General features: G+C 39.0%; 1 protein-coding gene across 1 annotated transcript in view; it reads right to left on the bottom strand.

Annotated features, from left to right (window-relative positions):
* The window catches only part of GLRB (glycine receptor beta), a gene marked incomplete at both ends in the record, with an annotated part of 45,662 nt that extends 22,430 nt beyond the window's left edge, over positions 1-23,232 (bottom strand). The window contains 4 exons of the mRNA XM_084263479.1: positions 2,297-2,526; positions 9,196-9,263; positions 11,810-11,916; positions 23,111-23,232. Coding sequence (XP_084119605.1) covers positions 2,297-2,526; positions 9,196-9,263; positions 11,810-11,916; positions 23,111-23,232 — 527 coding nt within the window. The remainder of the gene's footprint in view (positions 1-2,296; positions 2,527-9,195; positions 9,264-11,809; positions 11,917-23,110) is intronic.
* Between the last annotated feature and the right edge of the window lie 2,065 nt (positions 23,233-25,297).

Raw genomic sequence — 25,297 nt, 5'->3', positions numbered from 1 at the left:
CCATGCACAGCATCCCGCAGCAAGGAATGCCACAGCTAAATTGCTCACAGTCTAATCTTCTTCTTATCTATCTTGAGCCTGCTTCATAATTCTTTTACTGGAAAAGAAGGTGAAAAATCAATGTCCATCCAATCTCCTTGTGCCATTCATGATTGAGAGACCTCTATGCCACCACAATTATCTTGTTTTTTCCAGTGTGAAAAGTTCTGCTTTGCCAGCCGTTCTCTGGATGCTGTTACGTACCTTTGTCCATCCTTGCCTCTCTTGCAGTGGGAAGACCAGAACTGCCCCTTGTATTCAAGATGCAAGGACAGCATGAATTTATAGATTGGCATGTCATCCTTTTTTGACCCTAACTCTTCCTAGAACTCAATTAACTATCTCAATCACTGTGCTGTAATTTTTCAGAGAACTAGCCATTATTAACCAAATGTCACTTCCTTAGATGGTAATAACCACCTCAAAACCAAACAGCTTTTATGTAAATTTAAAATATTTTTTCCCATATGCATCATTTTCATTTATTTACATTTAATTTAATTTCATAGTTTGTTGCCTAGTAATTAGATTAATTTGTAGTCTGTGGTTACTTATCTTTGCTGTCCTAAATATTTTGGCAAAAGCACCTGACAATTCAGTTTTCCATCTGATTTATGTTCAACAGCACAGGAACCAGAAGAGATTTTTCAGAGGGATGTTCCTGCTTACGTCCCCTCACGTGAGCACTAGCTGTTCATTCCTAGACTGTTTCCTAACAACTTATGCAGGCCAGATCTTTCTCTCACATATATTTTGTGATTCATGTATTTTGGTAATGGAAGATTCTTTCATTAATATTTGATAATATATCTGCAAGCTAAAAATACAAGGCAGAACAATACAATATTTTAAAAAATTAAAATCATTGTAGCATGTCACAAAACCACAGTGCCTTGGAAGATTAATCTTACCTGCATACATATAATTTATGAACATACCGCATTACTGAAGTGAACACAATATTTTACATTATATTAATTTCAAACTTTAGCAAATTTAGTTTTGATTTCAAAGAACATTTTTTCCATCAGAAACACTCCTATTGGTATTCACTTAATATCCTTTATTTGCTAGCCTAACTTACTGACTGAAATAAGCTCATTTATGAATAGTTGCAAACTGCAAAAATATTTGTAACAAGTTTCAATATATCGTTCACCATTTGCTTTTTCAAATGGGAAGTTTCCTTTATAGCTGAAAGTCAAACCTCCCACATAAAGAACTGAAATTGGAACTAGGACCTGCAGAGCAAGCCAAATGACATGCTTTGATCACCCAATAGGTTCTCTTTCCTGATCAATGTCAGCAAAAGTCTTGAGATTTAAGTTCTTTCATCCTTATTTAGAATGGGCAAAAAAGAACCCAGATTCTCCCATGTTTATTTTTTTCTAGCCACTTGTACTCCAGGAAGAAATGACTCATGTGACCATAATTTCTCAAGTGGTTCTCCCTTATTGACAAAGTCGAAGTATATTTGGGTAATAATTTTTTCCTCTAACAGGGCAATATGTTCCAGTTCACATCAGAATAAAATTCATTCCTTGTTAGGAAATTGAGCATAATCTCTACAAATTATCTCTCCAGATCTGTAATTCATTATTAGATCTTTTTTAATCAACCAATTTGCTATTTTCAGCGGGTAGTAATTTTTATGGCATGGTTTATACCTTTGATAAAACAAGTCAAACCACAAAGAAGTATGTGATAATTGCAATGAAATGAAAAAATATTTTTGGGTCTTTATATTCAGTAAGGCATAGAACTTTATCAGGATTATGCCCCAGTACTTTTAAGAAACATTTACATTTGCAAATTATATGATTTCTGCCTTTCCCTACATTATTAGTAAGCAATGATAATTTTCTTAAGTTGATGTAGAAATTCAAGTGGTATTGCTTTTCTGAAGGCTTTACTTCAGACATCTTATCCATCTCATTATGTTTCCAGGTATCCAAGTAATTATCAAAAAGGTTTACATTTTGTTTCCAATAATACTGGTTTACTCAATATTTTAACTTAATATCATATAAGAACATACATACATTTCAAATTTCTAGTGCTTACTGTGCTATCAACTGACATGCTTTAAAACATATTCATTGATTTCTTTACACACATTTAATTTACTGTGGTAATGTTTGCAAACTGTCAAATTCATTTGGATATTAGCCTTAAACTGTATTGTGTTACTAAACACAGCACACACGTTTCATATCAAGTGATTTTAAAAAAGATTAGAAATGGATCAGTAACATACCTCATGCTGACGAGGACATCTCCATCCCGAAATATAAAAAGGAGGATATTTTCCTGTGTGACATCATGGAAGTTAGCATTTTTTTCATTTGCAAAGAATAAGTCCGGCTTCCAAAGACATTTAAACATTGTGGGGTCCACTGTCAGTGTGTCTGAACCTCTCCAGTCATTGGGCAGTTTGAGTCTGGGATCATTCCACTTCTGTCTTAGAAAGATATTGACTCTGTAATCCTGATGGGAAGAATACATAAACATGAGATGAGCCAAAAGTCTAGCCAAAATCCCATGGAGAAAGAAAACAGACTGAAGAGAAAAGCATTTCATCCCCTCATTTTTCTGTCACAAAGACAGTAATCACTACTGAAATGACACTGGTAGGTGCCAAGTTTACTACAAACTGGTAGACAATGTCTTGCTCATGTTTTGTATTCCCTACAACCCCTACAATTCTGTGGTATGGTAACATTTTTTTGAAAGGGGAAAAATTCTCCCCCCCAGGGTTGGTCTTGTGTCTCCTTAATAGCAGTCCTCTGTCACCTAGTGTCCTGTTTCAGCTCAGATAGAGTTAATTTTCTTTCTTGCAGCTGGCATAGTGCTGTGTTTTAGATTTATGTTATCATAACACATACACAACATTATCAAATGATGTTGACACCAAAGTGAAGTTTTCCCTTGCCCACACTCAGTCAAGGACTTCTCAGCTTCTCAGGCCCTGCCAGGTGCACAGGAAGCTGGGAGAGCACAGCCAGGACAGCTGGCCCAGCCTGGCCAAAGGGATGTTCCCTGCCATAGAACATCATGCTCACAATACAACTGGAAAAGTGAGCTGGGAGATGGGATCACTGCTCAGGAACAGACTGGGCATTGGCATTTCTTTTGCAGGTTGTGAGCAATCGCACTTCTGCATAAATTGTATATATAATTATAATTGCTCTATATTATTATTTTTATCATCAGCATCATTATTCTCTTCCTTTGTTATCCTATTAAATGCCTTTACCCACTTTTTTTCCTGATCCTTCTCCCCATCCCCTTAGGGAAGAGGTGAGTAAACAGCTGTGTGGTGGTTTGTCACCCTGAGGTTAATCCACAACACCTATGCACAGAGGAAAGAAAGCATGCAGCAGGACAGAGAGAAGCTATAACTTGTCTACACTAAATTGCTCCAGGCAGCAGGCACAATGTCACTATCAGGACATCCTGGGAGTCAAAATTCCAGCTTATTCTCCATTTGGTTAAGTGAAACAGAAATGGCAAAATATCACACTATAAAAGCAGAAAACAGACCAGGTAGATAACAGATTTTACACTACACACCCGGAATACAGTCTCAGACCTTGCAACAGCAATTTAGGACTATTTAGGCAACTGAGGACAACTGATGCCAGCGTGTAATGCCAGTAATGAAGCAGCATGTCTGAAAACAGAACAGAGCTGGTCTCAAGGAGATGAAATCAAGACTTTACGCGGAGCAAACTTCCCTCTGAATTCAGCAGAGCTCTAGCTCAAGGAGGGACCGTAGTAGAGCCATGCTCAATGAGAACCTAATTTTGCCTTCAGGAACTGGAGTAGCATGTGTCTCAAGGCAACACGATACCCGCACGTGTTCTGCTCTCAGTGAAAGCTGTGTGCATCCAAAGGAAAAATCTGACCCAGTATGTCAGTTATGATTTTTCAGTCTTACCTCTAAGTTCTTTTGCTTTATACATTTCCATTAAAGCCAGTGTCTGTTTTTCATTTGGATGTTTTTTTGGTGGGGGGGGAAGGGGACTGGGGTTGTTTGGGGTTTTTTTTAAGTAGGCAGATAACTTACAGAACAAGAATAAAGGTATTGTTAAAAAGAAGTAAAAAATCCCCCAAATAAACTAAAATGCTATATGCAAGATAACTTCCATCTCCAGTCTTCCTAGTTGTCTTCTATGGGACGTTTTGGTTTTTTCATAATTGTCTATTGGGTACAAAGCATCCTAAGATAAGGACTGTGCCTTTTAGAGCAGTGAAAACACTGCTGCTGCTTTACAGTTATAGCAAAATGCTAGTAATCTGTGAGTGAGGGTTCTCAGCATATTTTAGTCTTTGTCAGTGTATTCTGCTAAACAAACTAATATTATAGACTTGTTAAATGTACACATTAATGCCCGCTTACACATTTTTCTGTTGATCCAATGTGAGTTCCCTTCTGTGGTATACATATACCATTATCTTACATTCATGTATACATTTACAGTCCAAAGCAATTGCCATGTTGAGAAAGTCATGCTAACTCCTACAAGAAGGAGTTCACTTGTCCAAGGCCTCATGTGGAATAATTTACTCTGGTGATTTACTCTGTTAACAGGAATACAGGGCCCACTTTCCCACGTCCAGTCCACCAGTCACATCAGCCCAGGTATTTCTTTATTACAATCTACTATGTAATATTTTTCCTCACTGCACTGTAAGGCAAAGCAAAGCATCAAAACTAAATAGAAAGAATTGAGGCAATATTTATTAATATGCATAGTTCTGAGAGATATATTACTTGTTGGCAGTCTGTTTCTGAAAAAAATATACTAGTCTGAGTCTTATTTATAAACAGATCTATATTACCTTGTCAAAGTAAAGAAGTATAAAATTATAGTGATATGAAGTGGCTTTATACTGGAAGGCTCTCATAAAGAAGCTTCAGAATAGGAGGGAATTCAGGTCAGAATTTTTCTTAGGAAACATCTTTTCAATTGTGTGTATATATATGTATCTAACTGAAAATGTGTTCTACTTGCTTCTTGATGAAGCTCCCATTCCATATGCACTTCTTGTCTCAGCAGAAACAACTGCTTTAAAACATGAGATAAATACTGCATACCATTTATGCTCACAAACATTACACTATTCATTAAACCAAAATTAAATTCCCCATAAATGAGTGCATTACCCTAATTTTAACAAAATAAAATGCCTTTTCACAGCCACAGGCAAATGATAAGCAGTGTCCAATGCTTGCTTCAGCTTACCCATTTAGAACTGCTTACAACACAAGCAGAATGCACTGGCAAGAATTATAAGTAAGATCAGGTGGATGCTATTTTATTTCCTTCCTTGCTGTATTAAAAATTAACCAAATCTGAGATGACTAGCTTGTGGCTTTGTGTGGCAGGTTTGGGCAATGAATGTTAAGATTCAGTATGTGCATCACAATTAGGTTCAATAGGGGCCGAAGAAATGGTCTGCTTGAAACACGTGGTCTTCCTCCTATAGTTTTTACAACCATTATTTGAATACTGCAGAATGGTCAGCATTTTATAATAAAGGAGACTCAAAAAGTAATTAATAAATGCGTGTGTGTGTGTGTGTGTGTGTGTGTGTGTATAAAATATTCATCAGCTAGGAGATACCGGTTCACAGACATATTCTAGAGGGCTTTGTTTTCCCATGCAACTCCAACAGAAGGCAAGCTGTTTTCAGGGAGGTTGAAAGGGGAGGCATTCTAGGAAATATTTCAAGTGCAACCTACTAAACAGTGGGCATGTGGCCAGAAAACCTCCTCAGGCCAGAAACCAGGCATAGCCGATACATCTCTTTCTGCAAACTGGAGCACATAGAAGATCATGAAAGACTTTCTGGTTTTTTTTAAAACATGAACTGCACTCATACAAAGAAAGGATGTATAACAGCACTGCCTGTTAAAGCAGAAAATGAATTTTCCTTTACATAAGCAAATACTAGAAAGACCTTCTGCAAGGTTTTAAAGTAAAGGAGAAGGAGGAAGTGGTGTTTTGCCATATGAGTCAGTGAAAAAAAGGCTGCAAGTACAAATCTTGAATACAGATTCTTTCAACAGAGTCAGATCATCAGCACAGCTAAAATATTACAGTCCTATAGGTATTTATACCGGAAAGGATCTATCCCTAGGAACACTTGACTGGTCTCCCAGTGTATAACAATCTCTAAACATGACATAATCACCATATTATCCCACAAATCTGCAGTCTAAAAAAAAAAGCTGCTAAATCAGAAGCAGACTTAGCGTGGGGATCCTAGACAAGTAGTCTAATGAACTAGAAGGAAACAAGTTATAGGATTCAACATAAAGGGAGCTTACTAGAGGGTAGCAGCTCTGGCATATGCTTATCTTCACTTCAGCTGTACAAATTCTTATTCACTCTTTAGTTAATTAGGTTTTTGTTTCATTTTTCCACATAATATGTTTGATACATGTGTGCAAAGTTTTCAACAACACAACATGAACACTGAACATTACCTTTTCTAGACAGCAAACTTTTGCCCTTCGGTTTCTTCACAAGGCCTTGACTAAAGAAAGAGGCTTCAGGAAATAGGATTCACACTACAGGTCCCATCTTGCTTCAAACCAGTATGACTTCAAAGCTGTTGATGCTTTTATATAAAGAAATTCCCTTCTCTCTTAAAACTAAGTAGACTCTACCTGGATCTCTACTCATTTTTTGAGGGTGAGCCAATTGCATAGCTAAGAACCCAATTGTCATGGGACCAGGAGGACAGAAAGCAAAAAATAATTGAAAATAATTTCCTGAAATATATGTGGAAGCATCAGAACCAGCCACCATGATGTCAAGACAAGGGACACTGTGGAAGCCCAGAGTAGGCTATTTGAGAGAGGGGCCTAAGGGTGGGATACAGGACATCCTGTTGAAGATACTGCCTTCTGCATTTCTTTTAACATTGGCCTTTTCTCACTGGCACTCTACACATTTGTTTGTTGGGCCTTCTACCACCACCTCACTTCCAAACACCTGGCACCCATGGTTATTTTTCCCCACCCTTCTATCACCCAAAAGAAGAAATCATATCTAAAACAAGATGCAAAACCCTATGAATTCAACTACTGTAGCTAACGGTGGCTGCAGAGCCAAGAATCATGACAGTAATTCATCAACTGAAATACTGAGAAATGTATTGTACAGATTTTGGTATCAGCAATGATATTACTCCAGACAGTTTAGTAGCTTCTGGTAACTTTAGAGGCAGTCAAGAAATAGATATTCCCCATGATTTACACCAATGCCTGAGACAGTAGAGATGCAGACGGTCACTGAGGAACCTTTTTCAGCAGTTCAGTTACTGCCTGCAAATGTCTCTCCTTTATGAATGCAAAAGCCCACTCTGGTCCTTTGCAGAGGTGGTGCCTGAGCTGCAGGAAACACTTTTTCTGTGATTCTGGAGGCACGAGTTTTTTCCTGGCCTATGGGAGTCGCTTCTACTGTCTGGTGCACAGCCCAGACCATTTGAAGACAAGTACCAACCTACACCCAAGACAACAGTGATTCCTGTATGTTCCTCTGCACCCAGAAAGGTTTCCCAAGCAGTATGTAGGGAACAGATAAACCACTTCTGTTGTCAGTGCTTCCCATGATACATTAAGACAACCAAGAATTAATCCAAACTCCACATAAACATGCTTAGCTGTCATGATGATCGGCTGCTCATAGAAATCTAAATACAAGCCTAAATTAAATTGAGGGTGATGTCTGCAGTTCTGAGAGATGTAGGAAAGCATGACTTACCTTACAGAACATGCTAGCAAATTTGTGAGTGAGCATATCAGGAATTCAGACAGGCATACATGCACTGCTGTAGAGAGCATACTTCAATGGGGGAAGGGAGGGAAGCACACCCCTCATATTCATGTTTTGTTACAATTTGGGTCTGAGTGAATTGTAAAAAAGCCTCTGTAAAAGTCACTTTTTAAAGCATGCTGTAAATTTCAGAAACTTGAAAGGACCATCTGGCCCAATATACCTGCCATCTTAGAGACTTATCTCACTCCTACTTTCCTGCTCTTCCTCCCTCGCCCTCTTTAAACTTCAGTCCCCTTTTTGTTTTCAGGAAATAAATTCTGAGGTATCTTCAACATAGTTGCATTCTTTGTTTTAGTATCCCTTCCCACTAATGCCATTAATTGACTTACTATCATTTGCAGTCAAATCTAAATCTTTATTCACTCCTAGTTAAAGAAACAGAAATTTCTGGCCAAGCTGTTCACAAGCCGTTTCAGCCACCATATATATTTCACTTCCAGTGGCTCTGCAGTCCGACTGAAATGCCACTAGACTATCATGTAAACTGGTTCTGAAATTTAAGTGGGTACTTCCACTGACAACAACAGGTGTTTTACTGCTTATCAGCTATATTATGTTTTACTGCTTTTCTGCCATTAGGAGTAGGAATGCTGCCTTAATCACAGCATTAAGAAAAGCAGCCTGATTTTGGGAACTGCCTTTGGACGCAGACAATCACCAAACTTACTCTTCCATGGGACACTCAGGGAGGACCTCAGAGCTTCCACTCCGAGTGGATGTCCTGGCTGTGGCTTCCCATGTACTGGCATGGTGTACTCCCCCACAAAAGAAACACCCTTATCAGGACAGAGTATCTCCAACAACTAAATGTAATTTTTGGCAATGTTTTTGAAGGCATTTATTGGAAGTACCATTGCAAAAAAGATCTTCAAGATTTTATTTCCTATAGAAACAAAGTAAGTCAAAACTTGTCTTTAGACCCTATTTGTCTTTAGTAACATACTAAGCAAACTATACTAACATTTAGGAAGATGACTTTTAATTCATACTACCTAATGTGTTCTCCCCCTGAACTTAACGACTTATGGAAATAAGTGTATTTCTTGCATCATAGAAACCCTGGATTTCCTTTTCATGTACATCAGTTTCTAAAAGCTATGACAATGTGTGGAAAAGTATACAATGAAACAGATTAACAGGTTTATAACTTAAAGCATGGTCAATTACTAACCCCATTAATTCAATTCTGAATTTCTATAATCATAACAATTATTTCAACTTTACAGTTCACAATCCTCAGCCTGAAATTTAATTTACTAAGAAAATCTCCATGTGTGCTACATTAATTCCATGTCAGTCTTACCATAGTTGTCTCTTGAATTGACCCAAAGCTGTTAATGAAGATGTTGACAGCAACATCGACAGGAATGCCTTAAAAAAAGAAAAGATTTCTAGTGAACTGCACAATCTAGTAAAGGTACATTATCCTTCATTTAAAGCTCATTTATACTGGTATCACAAACTGAAATGTTTTTTATAGGGTCATATAACTTTATCTTTTCATGTTAGTGTATACACACAGTTCTCAAAAGCTGTGGTTTAATCCATTACCATTAAAAGCCAGTAGAATTCACAAAAACTCTTTTCTACCTAGTGATAAGAAAACAAAAAAAAATTCTTTGGTAATCCAGACTCCTAAACTTAAAGAATTTCACAGACCATAAATTTGAGTTACTTAAAATTCCACGATTTTCTGTTATCACAGAATGCACAATCCAGTATTACTTTTGCATGCAAAATGGATAGAGGGAATTCATGATAGACACTTTTAACTGTTAAGGTCATTAGGATGATCTATCATCCCAAATTACCTATTTATGATTTACAATGACACATCTACTTATATTCAAAGTGGATACCTCTTTATGCAAGTCAAGTACATAACTGTAAAATATTAATGCAGGCAGACAAAAACTGCTGCGTGCAGCTTTCACAGCTACCTAGCTTTGGTGCAAGGGAGCTGGAAAGCTGTTCCATTTTACAATGGTTACCAACTTGCCAAGAAAAATTTCTGTAAGCCAGCAGCTGTGATGATATTAACATGGACTCAATTTTTTCCTCTTTTCCACAGCCAGGATTCCTGTAGTTGAGAGGGATGGTGTGACAGCTGCTACATCTGCCCTCTGTCACCCTGCGGGAACTGATTGGCAGTCGTTTAATCTGGTGTTAACAGAGAGTTATCACAAAGCAGGGAGAAGAGGTCTGTTGGTTGTGAGAACTAATTATGATCCATAAGTTTTATTTAGCACCTATACGTGGAGAGTGTCAGTATGTACCCTAGATGAATGGATCTGATGTCATTTACACTAAGTATTTAATTCAGTGGAATTCTTCCTATTTTCAGCAATAAAGAGATACAGGAATATATGAATACAGGATATATGATGGCTATTTTGAAAAAAGTAAGCAAATACAAATACATGCCTCATCTAATAGCTTGCTTATTTGTATACAATACTTTAGCACACATTTAATACCTACATTCAAACTCAGTAAAGTCTCTTGGTTCACCAGAAAATCACTAAGGCAACGATTTCAGTTTTTTCCATTAAACCAGTTGGGAGGGTTTTTGTTAAAGCAGCCCAGTTATGTGTGGTGCTTTTGGTTATGCAGTCAGAGTAATACTTTGCTTTGTGTTGGATGCACATGACAGAGCACCCAGCACACCAGTAGCACCCAAGAGTATTATCACTTCCAGACTTGAGCAGGAAGTGCGGTCCAGGGAAATCGGCCATGCGTGAGGAACGTTTTAACACAGGCAAACCACTTGTCAGAAAATGTTTTATTTCCTTCCACTTCCCTGTGAGTTAACATTACATGTCCTCCTCCTTCCTTCTGTCTCGATTCTTATCAGACTGCCAGCAGGGTTACCCAAAATATAAAAAAATCTGCAATATGCTTTGTGATTACAAGCTGATCATGCTGAAGAACAGGTAGAGCAGGGGCTGGGCATTTATTCTGTGTGCCAAGGCTCAGTGCTAAAAACACACAGATACGATTCTACAGAGAGTAAGAAAGCAGCAGAAAAGAATAAGAAAGCAGTTTTCTGAGAATTGATTTTAAAAAAACATTTATAAAACAGTTACAGAGAACATCTGAAAACGGTGTCTTCAAAAGTAGACTAAAGATTATAGATTTCCATATTTCTCATACTAAGGACACGCATGTGAAAGTAGCTCTTGATGGACATGTAATGAAATCTAAGTTTTGAAAAGAAAGAACTGACAATGTGAACTGCAGTGTCCATAATGCAATAACACTGTTTATGGGGTTTTTTTTTCCAGCAGGAAAATAATGTAGTTCCTGGAAAGTGTAACTTCCAGCTGTTGTTAGGCTGCTTTGAGAATATGTATTCCAATCTTTTCTGCATATGTAAGGAAAGCGTATTTGCCTGCCTGGAAGGCTTCAACATTTGCCTATCACCAGGGTGGTTTTGAAGTCAGAGAATGAGTTTGAATTGATTACCTATTTGAAATCCTGAAGTGCATAAGCTGTATTGCTGACACATCTTTAAAGGATTTAGTAACTGTATGGTTTTCAAATAGGAATACAGCTGATCCCAAGTTTTCTAAAGTCATCTTAAAGGATCTCTATATAGAGAGAATTTTGGAGAAACTACTAAAGTATAACTAAAATTTAATAAGCCACCTTATTCAATAAATTATAATTCTACTTTTTTTTTTTTAAATAATAACAGTAATCTCAAAGCATCACACACTATTATGAACATGAAATCCTAATATATCACTTTCCAGTTCCAAATGGTAAATATGTTCTGCAGTTTTACACTATGTAGGGAAATTTCCATTTCAAAAAAAATACCCACAGAAATTTATCTCTATATAAAATGTTCTGTTTGTGAAAAGAGCCAAAGTTAAATTCCAGTGATTAAAAAAACCCTGAAATATATGACAAACCTTTGAAATTAGGCCTTATCCTGGGGTCATAACTGAGCAATAGCCTGTTCAAGATATTGCTGGTGGAATTAGCAGGTACTCTTGCAAGGTCTTCAGCGGATTGCTGGCTGTAAAAAAAACCAAAAAACAAAAAGGCAAAAAAAAGTGAATTAGTTGCTATTGGGAGAGAAACAACAGTGTGATTAAAATTATGTCATTTAAAAATCATGCCATAAGTGCCATTTCATGAAACAAATACGGTCAGAATTTTCAGGTTTCACACTGTATAGTTGTCCTTGCCTTGTCATGTTTCAGTATTTTTCAAGAAACTATGACAAACACAAAAGGTCTCCTACCTACTCTTAACTGTAAACTCGGAAGGACATAAATAGCAATTCACTAATTGTTCCCTTCTCTAATACAAATATCCAGAGGGACGTGATTTCTTCATTAGTAGAAAGCAGCCACCTGAACTATTTTCAGTGACTGTCAGATTAGGAACATGACCAAACTGACAGGCACTTTGCGGGTGCCAAACCATGCAGAGGCTTTTTGGCAGTCTCCCACTCTCACATGCCAGCGCCAGCTATTCCAGGGAGAGCTGGAGCCATTGCATAACCTCATTGTCAAGTGCTAATAAAAGCTTTGTTAGGGAAAACAAGGCCTTGGACTCTCCTCTGGTTTTGCAGGGGGAATGTAAACATCTCCATTTACTGTTGTTGTTGGTCTGTTATCGTGTTGGGTGTCAAATTAAAACCATCACTAAAATTAAAAAGGTAAATGAACCTGGGTGTAATAAAAAGCCACAAGGCTACATCATTCTCCACCCCACATACTACCAGCACCTAGCAGGCTGATAACGTCATGTAAATGAAGTTATGTGTTGTTTATGGAATACATCCAGTGATGTTTTCCAGTTCTGAACTCTGTCTTGTAGTTACTTTTCCATCCATTTTATGTCGACTACTCTGCTGACTTTCTGTCATTATAATTTAGTAACCAAGATGCCTGGTAAAAATAAGACAAACAGCCTATGGAGGCATCAGCCATATGCAAAAACACTATTACCTCAAGCAAACAAGTGTATGAACACATTTTAAAAAAATATCAAGTTTATTTCCTAAATGTTTCTCATAATCAGTATCCACTGCCATTGCCTCCATTACCTTGCTTAATTATTTTTTTCATTGTTTTTTCAATATCAATGTCAGCTTGACAGAACTATGGGTCATTCTTTATAACATCTTGGTTCACTGCTAATTTTCTTCACATCCTTTCTTCTTTCATGTCTTTTGGGACTTAAGCACTATGGAAACATTTATTGATGAAAACATTAACTCTCCAAAAGGTTCTGGACAGTTTAAAGAAAAAAAAAGTTGTGAGAATGTATCAGAATTTCTGATTTTAAAATGTCTAATTACAGTAGCTCCTGTTCAGCAGCTTTCTTACTGACTACTGGAAAATTAATTAATAAACATCACCATTGCTTGATATTGCTATTTGATTGAAAACTGGAGATGAGAACAGATTCTAGCCCTTACAGAGATTTATGAACAACCCCACCTTTGAAATATTTTTTTAAAAAACTCAAACCATAAAGGAAACAACAGGAATAATTGATTGGTATCTGCTGATTTGGTAGCACTTACTATGCCATCATAATGAGACTTAACCTACTCAATTAACATTTAAGAACTAAAATTTTCATAACACTATGAAGGGGGTCCCTATTATTAAAAATGTCAACTGTTTATGATCACATAACTGCATTTTTTTTCTATCCTAGCTTCCTTGACATCCTTTGAGCATTTTATCCTTCAAAAACAAAACAATCAAATTTCTGTTTTCCCTACTGAATTCAGGATATTATTGAAACCTAACCAGTTGATGACATTTGTCTGACAGGAGGCATGAGGGAGAAAATCACACCAACTCAGTTAACGCAGTAAATAACCATCCAGTTCTTGACATTTCAGACTCCTCACCAGTCAGTAGCAGGATTAGTATGAATTCAGAAGGCTACCCAAAGGTGTAGCTACCAAAAAAAGTGTGCATCCATGAGCACAGCTTAAAGCAGAACATACAGGTTAAGAAAAAAATTGCGGAGCAGCTTTAAGTGGCTGCAGTGAATAATTCCCCACCCATCTCTTGCAAACACACCTAAACTGCTGCCACATTTAATGACCACATCAGCGAGCTACTTGTTCTATCAGCATTTATCCAGAGATAAATGGTCCACTAAATAACAAGTTTATTCCTTACTTTTAGTAATGTTAACTTCCACTAGTATGTCTTTTATTCTGTGTACAATAAACCTCTGCTAATATACTATTAAGGCCATTAAACAGTAATAGGTGTTCTAACCCCTGTGAATAATTGATAAATTCACTTTCAAACAATTCTCCCAGGCTTGTGTTTATGGCTTTTTATATTTGATTTAGATTTGGAGCATTATGGAAAAGATCTCTGTTGTTTTAAAATCCGTGTTGTTTTCAGTGATGACCTTTACCAATGAACAGGTTGCTACAGAAATATCATAGATCAGCCTTCTATGTTTTTTTTTTCATTCAGTTACCACTAATTGGACAGTAGGAAAACATAAAGTTAAATGTTAATATTATGTGTAGCAGGAACAGGACAGAAATGAATGTTCATTTAGCTACTTAAAAGGCAGGCAAAGATGCTGTACACTGTATTCATTCTGATACAAAAAGGTTCATGGCATTGCTTCTTTCTAAGTCAAACATATTAACATCTAAAATGTGTGGATCAGATGTTTACAGGAATTATATTTATAAAAGTATAAATTATATGTCTCCTTAACACAGGCAGGCAGTAGGATTTTTCTTTAAATTGTATATGCCTGGTATTAATGAAATATCAAAACAACTCAAGAAAAAACTTAAATCTCATTTTAAAAAAATTCTCCTATAGATTATACAAAAAGGTTTATTAAGTAGTGATGGTGGTAATCTGAACCATACAGGATAACTTGAACACATAAATTAAATACAGGTGCTCATAAAATGCAATGAGGAGAAGAAGAAAAGTCTGAGAAATTAAATGAGCATCAAACAGCAAAAGAAAGACAAATACAACTGAAAGGTTTGTTTGTCTCTTCAACTAACAGGAATAAGGCAGTACTTTTGTGAGATCTGAGTTGCACTGCAGAAGTACATTCAAAATTCAACTGCAGATCAGGCAAAGGAGACCTACTGCACTGGGAAGAGACAGAAATGGGATGAAGAGTGGGTGGCAACACTGCTTCCTGGCAAAGAACATCACGATCACGTCTCCCATAAATTGTTGGGTAGTATTTTGAACTTATACAAGTGTAATGCATACACATTAAGCCTCATTTATATAAGAAGCAAAAACTCTGCTGAGTATCAATTATATTTTCACTGTGGTCCTTTACAGCATGCTGTCATTGCATTACTGTCACTGTGTAGCACTGATGCAACTAAGCATCATCAGGAAGACTGGATGTCCTTCATAAGGTCTTGATGATCAAAATGCCTACATTTCACCTGCAAATCAATACATCCTATGTGTAGCTTGTGGCGAGTTGAAAGGTTATGCCACTTTCAGAGTGATAGATAAGGAGAATCACTTAATGACATAGTGAGTGGGATGGGTTAGGTGCTTGGAGTAACATGCTGGAATTACTCATGCCACTAAGATATTTACCAAAAGCCACTACGACCCTTGCTTAATTGGCCATTCTGGAATGAATTAAGGATAGGCAAATGTGTAGAAATTGAGCTGAGATGGTTTAGTGCTTTGGTGGTACAGGACTAATGGTTGGACTTGATGATCCTGAAGGTCTTTTCCAAGCCTGATGATTCTATAGTTCCTAAAAGCAGCAAAACTCACAAAAAACCTGAACTATGTGTCTTTTTCTGCAGAAAAAAGTATTCTCAAAAGTGTTCTCACTTCTACAAATAGTGTCTACAAAAACCAGAGGGAAAACAAGGAACAGTTTTAGTCTTTTGGTGTAACATCTCTTGAGTGCTATGACTGGACGCTTTGTAGTATTTATTTATCAGTGATACCAGAAGTAACCTTCTTTGGAAGGTATCACCAATAAATAAAAGACTGCATTTCACAGGACATGCAGCAAGATGTCCACCTCCTCTTCCACTACAGCTAAACACATTTTATCACTGCCTTTGAAGAACATGAGTAACATTTTCAATTGATGGCAATAGATTATTACTTTTGCAATTCACTAATCAGAATCCAGAAGTTTAGATAAGCAGATGTGCATGGCAGCAGGAAGCATGTGTTACACATGGTCTGAAATTTGTATAGCTTCCTTACATTTATGCTAAGCAAATGTGTCAGAAGACATTTTATTTCTGTGGGTTATCATAACATTTAGTGTCTCGGAGCTCAGTGAAGTCACAAGGATGATGTTCTATGAAAGTGGGAAGGAGAACCTTTGCTGTTGTCTTCATTCACCTACTGCCCTGATCCCTAGCCTTAAGATTCCATTATGCTGAAGAATCTCCAATTTTAGAAGAGAACATGAATATATTTGTTACTTATGGCATGACAATCAGGGAAAAAAAATACAGCCATGTCACAGGGACGTATTCACAGACCATCTTATACTACACTGCTTATTCTATATAAGCATTATTCAAGAATGCTTATTCTATTGTTGGTATTTCCTTACAGTGCATAGCTTGAACAATCTACCATGAAGCTTTGCCTCTTCAATAGTTCTAGATTCCTGTCTGACAGATAAAAATATCTATTCCAACTTAAACTGTTCCATTATCTCCAGCAAAATTTCCTGTATAATGCTGAAACAACAGATTTTAGTACAGTTTATCTAATCTATGTGATGGAAAATTACATTTTAGTCATATAACACGGCAGTGAATGTCTGAGAATGATAAAAATAAGTTCTGGGAAACACAGTATCTGTCATGTCATCATGACATCGTAGTAAGTACTATTTCCCTGATATAAACTACCAGTGTTGTGATTTGCTGGCATTTGATTTTCTGAGTTCAATAGCTCAAAGCATGAAAACTGGTTAATACAAATCAATGAGATATAATTCTTCTGAGCAATCTCTATGATCTCTGGTATGCTTAAGAGCTACATTTTCAAACTGCATCAGGTAACATCTCTCGTGGGAATCATAACTGTCATACCTCCAATGCGAAATGGTATCACTCAGATTACATTAAAACTATGGAACTCTGGGTAACTGCTTCATAGAATTATCACAGAATGGCTTGGGTTGTAAGGGACCTCAAAGGTCATCTAGTTCCAACCCCCCTGCCACAGGCAGGGACACCATCCACTAGACCAGGTTCCCCAAAGCCCCATCCAATACTACCAGGTAGGGGGCAGCCACAACTTCTCTAGGCAACCTGGTCAAGGGCATCACCACCCTCATAATTAAAAAAACCCTCTTCATTATATCTAATCTAAATCTCTCCTCCTTCAGTTACAGCCATTACCCCTTGTCTTATCACTACATGCCATAATATAAAAAAAAAAGGGTTGTGTCCTCAAAAATGCAGCTGAGAGCTAAACACCTAAAATTAGTTATGTAACTTCAGTATGTAAGGTGAGGTAAAATGCAGTGTGGAGAACAAAGAGAAAGGTTCCTTCATAGTGACATAGGGTATTCGAAACAGAAACACAGATGGGGCACCCTGAATTGCAACGGTGACATAACTCACCTTTTATTTCCTATGTAGATAGAAAAGAGAGCACAGTCTCCTTATACAGGCATGAAAGGTGATGTGAATCACTAACTTAGTGTCACTACTTCAGTCCTCATCTAACAGAAACCTTCTAAGTCTAGCTTTGATTTCACATTCAACATTGTCAGGATAGGACACATTAAGGTGTGTTTATATGGTAACCTGAAGTGCCTTTTCATTATTCCCTAAGCTTGAGAAAAGCAAACTGATTCATCTGCCCGCCACAGAGATGACAACCAGTAGAAACAGGTTAGTATGGTACTGCATCCAGCCTAATACTGCTCACAGCAAGACAACCATGCTTCAATTTTTTTTTAATTCGTTTGTTTGCTCCTGTCTTAGGTATCTCTGCATCCCACCAAAGTCATAGCTGAAGCGATCCTTGTGCGTAACAGGTGTCCTGTTGTGTCCTGATGCTGCACGCAAATATGGAACATGATCAGCATCCAGATATTTAAGCAGAACCACAGACATTTTTAAAATACCTTCTCCACATTAATTCCTTGTCCCAGTCTTTTTTTCAAATGTGGCAAGTACTGGGACAACACATGGATCTTGGTAGAAAAAATATTCTAGCCACCTTGTATGGCAGTATAGGTGGAGATATATTCTGTATCATTTTTCTTTCAAACATCCATCTAGTGGAGCTGAGAACAGAATTTAGCCCTACGGTTTTCCTTGTACTTTGGTTTAGGGGGTGCAATTTAACCTGCAGCTCCAAGTATCTTCTCAGCCTGGAGACTGAATGCGAAATACAAAGTCTGTAACATTACCACGTAATTGTAGTGTCTCATCACTACGCTGTTCAGTATAAACACTGCTTACTGAAAGGGAGAATTACTGAACAAGAACCAGCCTACCATGTTCAATCACTGTTTTACTAGACAATGTAGGTTTTGCTTACGTAGCTTTATCTTTCACTCCCCAGCACGTTTACCCACTCTGAAAACAAATTCTCAAGCCTCCTGGAATGTGGCCCTATCTGCTTGGGATCATGGCCTTCCATGAGAGCTACACACTACAGAATAATCAAACCACTGGCCAACTGCTGTTACTACAGGGCAAAAGAATTTTTATAGGAACCAGACCTGGGGTCTGCAATGCACTTATCTTCAGAATGGCTGTGAGATAGAACTGCCTCCACAACCAAATTCAGGCTTTTCTTTCAACTCCATTCCATCTTCTCCCACAATTTGTATCAACCCTCTCATCACACCTACCAATGAAAATGTTCAGAAATGATTAACACTGTCCTCTGCAAGATGGGAATAAAGACAGAGATGAGGCCAGTTTCCCACCATTTATGTTTGGGGGATGATCACATACTGCATACAGATAGAGAGGCCATGTATACCCAAACATGGTATAATGGAAAAAAAAGTCCTTTTCCGTAGGATGGTAGAGAGAATACAAGATACACTTTGCACTTCTACTTTAGTCTTTATGGGAAGAGCATTTCAGAAGCTGACAGTTAAACAAGAGACATTTTAGGACAGGTTTCCATACAGCTCTGTTTGAAATACATCAAAGGCATTTTTTCTGTAGTTCTGCTGTCTTTTGTTGCTATTCTTTTAAAAGAAGCTGTTTATTGAACCTTGGCATCTGTGGCCTTTCTAAGCTTCTGCCCCGGCAGATGGCACAAGCCATGTTTTCTGAAGGGCTTAGAGGGCCATTTCACAGCTCCTGAAGTAGCCAATAGGTTTTACTGAATACAAGCCAAAATACCATTTGCACTCCCTCTTTGTAGGTAAGAGAGTCTCTATAGATACCACACAGTATTTAGTTAATCATCTACATGGATATAAATCTCCATGTGGAACAATGCATAAAGGTGAGGAGGGATGCTATTTTAAGCACAGTCTTGATATCCAGCCAAGAGAATAAGATTTAGTGGTGGAGGTTATAGTTTTAGCATTGCTGTAGTATTAGGGGCGCTGTGGGATCTTCAGAAATGAACACTGTGAAAGTGAACAGATGAGTCACACTAAAACTGTAATTAACAGGGAAAGGTGTGATTATGAGCACAGTCGTAACTGATTTTGTTAGCTGCTATTTGACTCTTACATCTCTATACCTTTCTATAACACTGCCAGAACTTTCCTTACAATTTCATTTGTCTAAAGACCTTGCAGGTAGTTTTGAGTGGAGACCTTCTGGGCTACTAAGGATTGTGGGGATAACAGCAGCAGCTCACACATCATAAAACAGCTGTAGTATTTATTTTAATGTAACAAAACAAAAGCCATTTTTCAGCAGTGCTCTTAGAAGAAGTCACAGCCAAGTGTCCAACATGTGTACCAGAAACAGGTACTATGAGCAATTATGAAGAAGTCAATAACAAGTAAGAAACAAATGTAAAGCAGCTAATGGGTAGTGCCCAATCAAGAAAGTGATTTGAGTGACTAAATCCATCTATAGCTATACCAAAATCATCTGCATTCAGTACAGCCAATTTCAAAACAAGCACTGTAAACAAAAGACTGCAATCCACAAAATTGTTATTTTTTTATTGCAGAGGAAGCCTGCTTCTCAGATTTATGCTGCAATGCTCCCTATTGTACGTTTTTAGGCCTAATATATCAATTTCTTTGTTAATCAACAAACATTCAAGAATCAGACATGACTATAATTACTCTATGTTTCATTTGGAAAGCCTGAGGTAAGAAGGAAAATGATCTAAATGTAAGATGTGAAACCTTACATCTGTTCTGAGCAAGCATTAAATCAAAGTAAGAAGCAAGTGATTAAGCATCAACTTCATGAAACCCCTCAATAAAAAAGCTGGGGAAAACAGTTTCAGAAATAGATGAAAATAAGATGGCCAATCAAGCCACTATCACCCAATGCACTGAGAAGTATGACGTTATGAATAAGCAAAAGTAAGAGATTTTGCTCTAAGATACAAAATAGAATTTTCCTAATTGAAAGTAGCAAATATCTGTTTATGAGACAATAATGAACTTTTTATGGGGTTTCTAATCAGCTTGTTTCCAGCTTATTCTAATAGCAGTTAATGTTATGCCAGAGGGGCACATTTGGTGAAAGGCTTCTATTCTTGAGAACCATAAAATGAAAAGTTCAAGTATGTTCAGTTTTCATACAAACTCATGCTAAGGTCCCCAACCAGCCTTGTAACCATCCATTTCTTAACGTCAAACTAAGAAACTCGAGTAGTAACATCAGATTCAGAATAAAACTTTCCTTGAAATGTGTTTGCATACACTTGAATTTTATTCTAAAGTTTAAGAGAAGACAATTCCTTTTATTAATATTAGTGTAATATTTGTTCTCCTGTGGAGGTAAAATTTAGCTTTTCACATTTTGTAAAGAAACAAAAGGCAATACTCTGTACAATTAAGCTTTACATTTTATTGCCCCAGTATCTAATTCAAATTAGTGTTAAATTAAGATTTTAACTTATAAATATATGTTTTCATTAGGATTTGTACCATTCAATTTTACAAATTATGCAAGCTATTGATTGTCTTAACAAAAAATACAATGTGTCCTGCTAAAAGATTTCTCTTGTCCTTTACTGGTAAATTTTCAATTCAACCTCCTCCTCTGAGACTATTTTTGGTCAAGCCTTATGGTATCACTTAATTGCTACTCAACTGTGTAGAATTTTGGTTTGTTTCTGAGGAAAGAGTCATTACTTTTTTCCACAGGAAAAAAATTATTAAGAAGAGGAAGCCATTTTCATAACACAGAGTGTCACCAAGAAGTTTTGAGAAAGTTTCTAAACAATGTGATGATGATTGAAATTTTGCCATCAGTATCCTGAGTTAGGAGAGCATTAGGTAATTTCTTTGCAAGACAGAACTGACTTTCATCACTCATTCATATGAGAGGTCTTCTAGGTGCCAGCCACAAAATCAGCACTCCTGCAACCCTGGTGCCCCTCAAGCTATGAACTTCAGCCAAGTAAGATACAGACAACAACAGCCCAATAGGGCTTGGCACTACAGCAATTAATTCTAGCTAGCAACACTGCACACCTGATGAATCACACAAACACTGGATTCCACAAGTATTTTTGCAGAAAGCTTCGAATGGCTGGAATGTGAAAGTATCACTTCAAAAACTATAGCATTTATTCAACGCTTTTCAAGTATAGGGGTGACCAATGACATCATATTTAATGATGGAACATCAACTGGTATCAAAAAGAACAGGGTACCACGAAATACCATGTCTGAGAGGAAAACAACCCTCCCACCTCTACTTTCCAAGATAAAATTATATCAGTGTTGGATGGGAGAAATAGTGTCTGCTTCAATGACACCATGGAATATCTGGTTTCAGTTCCCAGCTGTGCAAATCACTTTCTGAGGACTTTGGTGCTTATACCTGTCCTGGGAACTATGACATTTTCCTCCTTGCCACAAATCCTCATGGCATCTCAGACCAAAAGCTCCATACAAAGCTCAACTTCAGTGTTCAAAAGGGAATGGGTAGGGGTCATTTCAGATGAGTCATTATCACATTTGAGACTCGTATCTTAATATATTCAAATCCAAAGACACATCTAATTTTTCAGTTTTGTTATACAAAAAAGAACAACATCCACCATATGTAGGAACTTTCTAAAAATATTGGGTTACAAATAAATATCACTGTCAATATTTAAAAAGAGTAGGAACTTTAAAAAGTATTATTCAAACATTGCTGCTGTCTGGTTAGTCTCATCTTCCAGTTTGCTTTATGGTGAAAGAAGAAATGTGTTTTAAATTTGTCTAAACAATTTTATCATTTCAGGCACAGTGCTCTTCTATGGTTATTGGCAACTTCTTATATTCCTGTCATCTTTTCCTCAGATATTTAGACAATAAAACTAAAAAGATGAGCAAGGCTGGCCAAGAAAATGACAGAAGAGGCCCTCACAAATAAAACTTTTGTGTTTTCCTGTGGATCACTACCTGAAACATGGTAGGCATTAGAAAAAGGAAGTATTTTTAACATCAATTAATTACAAGTGCCCAGAGCATGTTCCTCATTCAGCTGGGCAATCACATACTTTAATTTCTGTATTTTTACAGAAAGATTCTTCCACAATGGCATGCTTTACAGCAACAATCAATCCACCTCCATAAAAGTTACAGTGCTGTAAATCATTGATGGAAGATGCTGAAGACCTCAGTTTTATCCAGCATGCAGCAAGAATATGTGTAAGACAAACCCCCTCTTACAGACCTAAGATAAGCAGAAACTGAATTTTAGTATGACAGTTTTGCACCCTCTTTCCTTTCCTTAGTACACCTGCACCATGATGCTAGACAGAATAGCACTATGGGACACACTACTACCTCCCCATGAGTAGCACTGGGCTGGAATCCCCCACAAAGAAAGAAATGATTTTCTATGGCTTAGATTTTTCATTTCATTAAAACAGAGGACCTGCTGAGGAAGAACACACTCATCGACAGAACTTAGCTATGGTGCTGGTCAAACTCTCTTCCTCCTATTCCCAGCCCAAACTCCCTCCTCTCAGCAGAAATCATCACTTTCTAATTCAAGTGTCACATAGTTTCCCCTGTTAAAAACAGGGCAGCATTGCCATCATACACAAGCATAAAAGAAACAAGGAACATACGATGGACATAGATACTGCTTCTTTTTCCCCTTTCCTTTCTTTGAAGACTTCTCTTTGGAATACACTTCTTCAACCCATAAGGAGAATGAGACAAAAAAGAAAATCGCTAGTAAGAACTTCATCTTGAAGATTAAGCTTCGGAGAAACCTTCAGTCTGTGGCAAAAGAAAGGACAGAGGTTTATGTTAGTAGGGCTTGATATGGCAAATGGGAACATATACCTACAAAAAGTAAGCAATTTTTTTTTAAAAAGCCTGATCTTAGCTGCCGTGGGGGAGAGAGCCTGTTGCAGTGCACCTCTGACAGAACCAACTAAGGTGATTTTCTCAGAGTCAAGTACCTTCCCACAGCTAAGAGAATGACAGTAAGGAACAGATTTAAGTGCAGGTTTGCTCCGGTGTGTTTAAGAAGTAAACATGATGTCCTTCAAAGGCTTGGAAATGGAATTCTTCACCAAAAGTGTCATGTATCAATGACATTAAATATGGTTAAATGTGACCAGACGGTCATCTAGCAAGGCAGAGAACTGCAAGCCCCCTGTGTCTTTCCACAGATAAAATAACAATTATTTCAGTGCTAGTTATGAGAAAGAGATACAAATTTAGCTTTATGTACAGAATTTACAGATGAATTACTACTTCACATGAAGTATTCTCGCTGTGGAGCCAGCACTCAAAGGGCCTTGCAAAGATGACTAAACACAATCTGCAACACTGTGCTTTACTACATCCTGCCCATTTTAACTTTTTAACTTCTCACAGGCAAAAGCACATCGGGGGCAGAGTTTGTTTGGCCAGTGCCACCCGCACCTGCCCCTGGTCCCAGCCACATGACACCGCGGGCATTCTCCATTTGTTTCCCACCCCACAGACCCTTCCCAGGCATTTTCTTGGGCCAGCGGAAACCTCGCAGATGCCTCGGCACTGGCTGCATCTCCCACACTTTATTTTATCTACTTATTTTTTGGTTTTTTGAAAGAGAAGCTGCTGCCCCTCTCTCTCTCTCTCCCCTCCCCCCTGCTCCTCCCCAGCTCCGGGAGGCAGCGAGATTCTTCAGTCCTGCCCGGAGACCCGCAGCCCCCCTCCACCGGCCGGCCAGGGTCGTGGAGCTTCCCACTCCGGCCCCTACCCCGCCGCCCGGCCTCCTCGTCCTCCCGGTACGGCCCGAGGCCTCCCGCCGGTCCCAGCACCGCGCAGAAGCGGCCTCCGTGCTGCCGAGCGCTGCCGGCACGCCGAGGGCAGGAGGGTATGAGCGGAGGGTCCGCGCACGCTCCGCTTCTCCCTCCCCACACAGCGACGGTCAGGCCCGGCACTGCCCTCGGGGCAGCACCCCGAGCCCCGCCGGGGCCCGCCTCGGCCCCAACGTCGCGGCCCGGCCCCGTCGCCGGCGGCGCTGGCCGAGGTGCTGACGGGGCCTGGTAGGCTGCCGCCCGGTGCGGACGGGACTCTCCGGCCGGACCCTTGGTCCTCCGCTGTCCGCTCCTCCACTGCCCCCTCCCCACCCGCCCCACGGGGGGGCACGGGCCCGGCGCGCACACGCAGCCCCGCCACGGCCCTCACCGCCGCTCCCAGCGCTCACCGCAGGACGCTCCGCTGCGGCTCCCCCACGATTAAGGCCGGAGGCGAACGGGGAACAGGCGGCGGGCCATTTCGCGGCCCGCTCGGAGCAAAAGCGCGGCTCCTCCGGCGGCCAGAGGAGCCCCTACCTCCGACGGTGTCCTCCGCGGCCAGTGAGCATGTGCGGTACCGCGGCGCGGCGCCCTCCCAGTGAGCATGTCCCGGCCGCCCGCCCGCACATGGGCACTGGGCGAGCGGCACCGCTGCCGGCGGGAGGGCCGGGGGGAGGCAAGGGGAATCGGGGTGGGGGGGGAGCGGCCGGTGCCAGGCCGCCCCTCCGCGCCGCCCCGTCGGTGCTCCGGCGGCGGGAGATGGGGAGGAGAGGCGTATGATAAATATATATATATATATATATATATGTGCACACACACACGTTTAGTCAATAGTTACAGTCGCTTCGTTTAAAATGGCAAACTTTCCCTGTGAAAAAAAAGAGAGATTTCACAGTGGGGACAGACACGGGCGTTTGTTACAAGGGATGTTGTTTTTTTCAGATGGCTGTAGGCATGGACTGCAATATAGAGAGATTATGGGATAGAAATTGTGTACATCGAATTCTTTCCAGAGGTCCT

This window comes from Gallinula chloropus (assembly GCF_964237585.1).
Source record: "Gallinula chloropus genome assembly, chromosome: 4".
In the NCBI taxonomy this organism is placed as follows: Eukaryota; Metazoa; Chordata; class Aves; order Gruiformes; family Rallidae; genus Gallinula; species Gallinula chloropus.
This window is presented reverse-complemented; position numbering and strand designations above follow the sequence as displayed.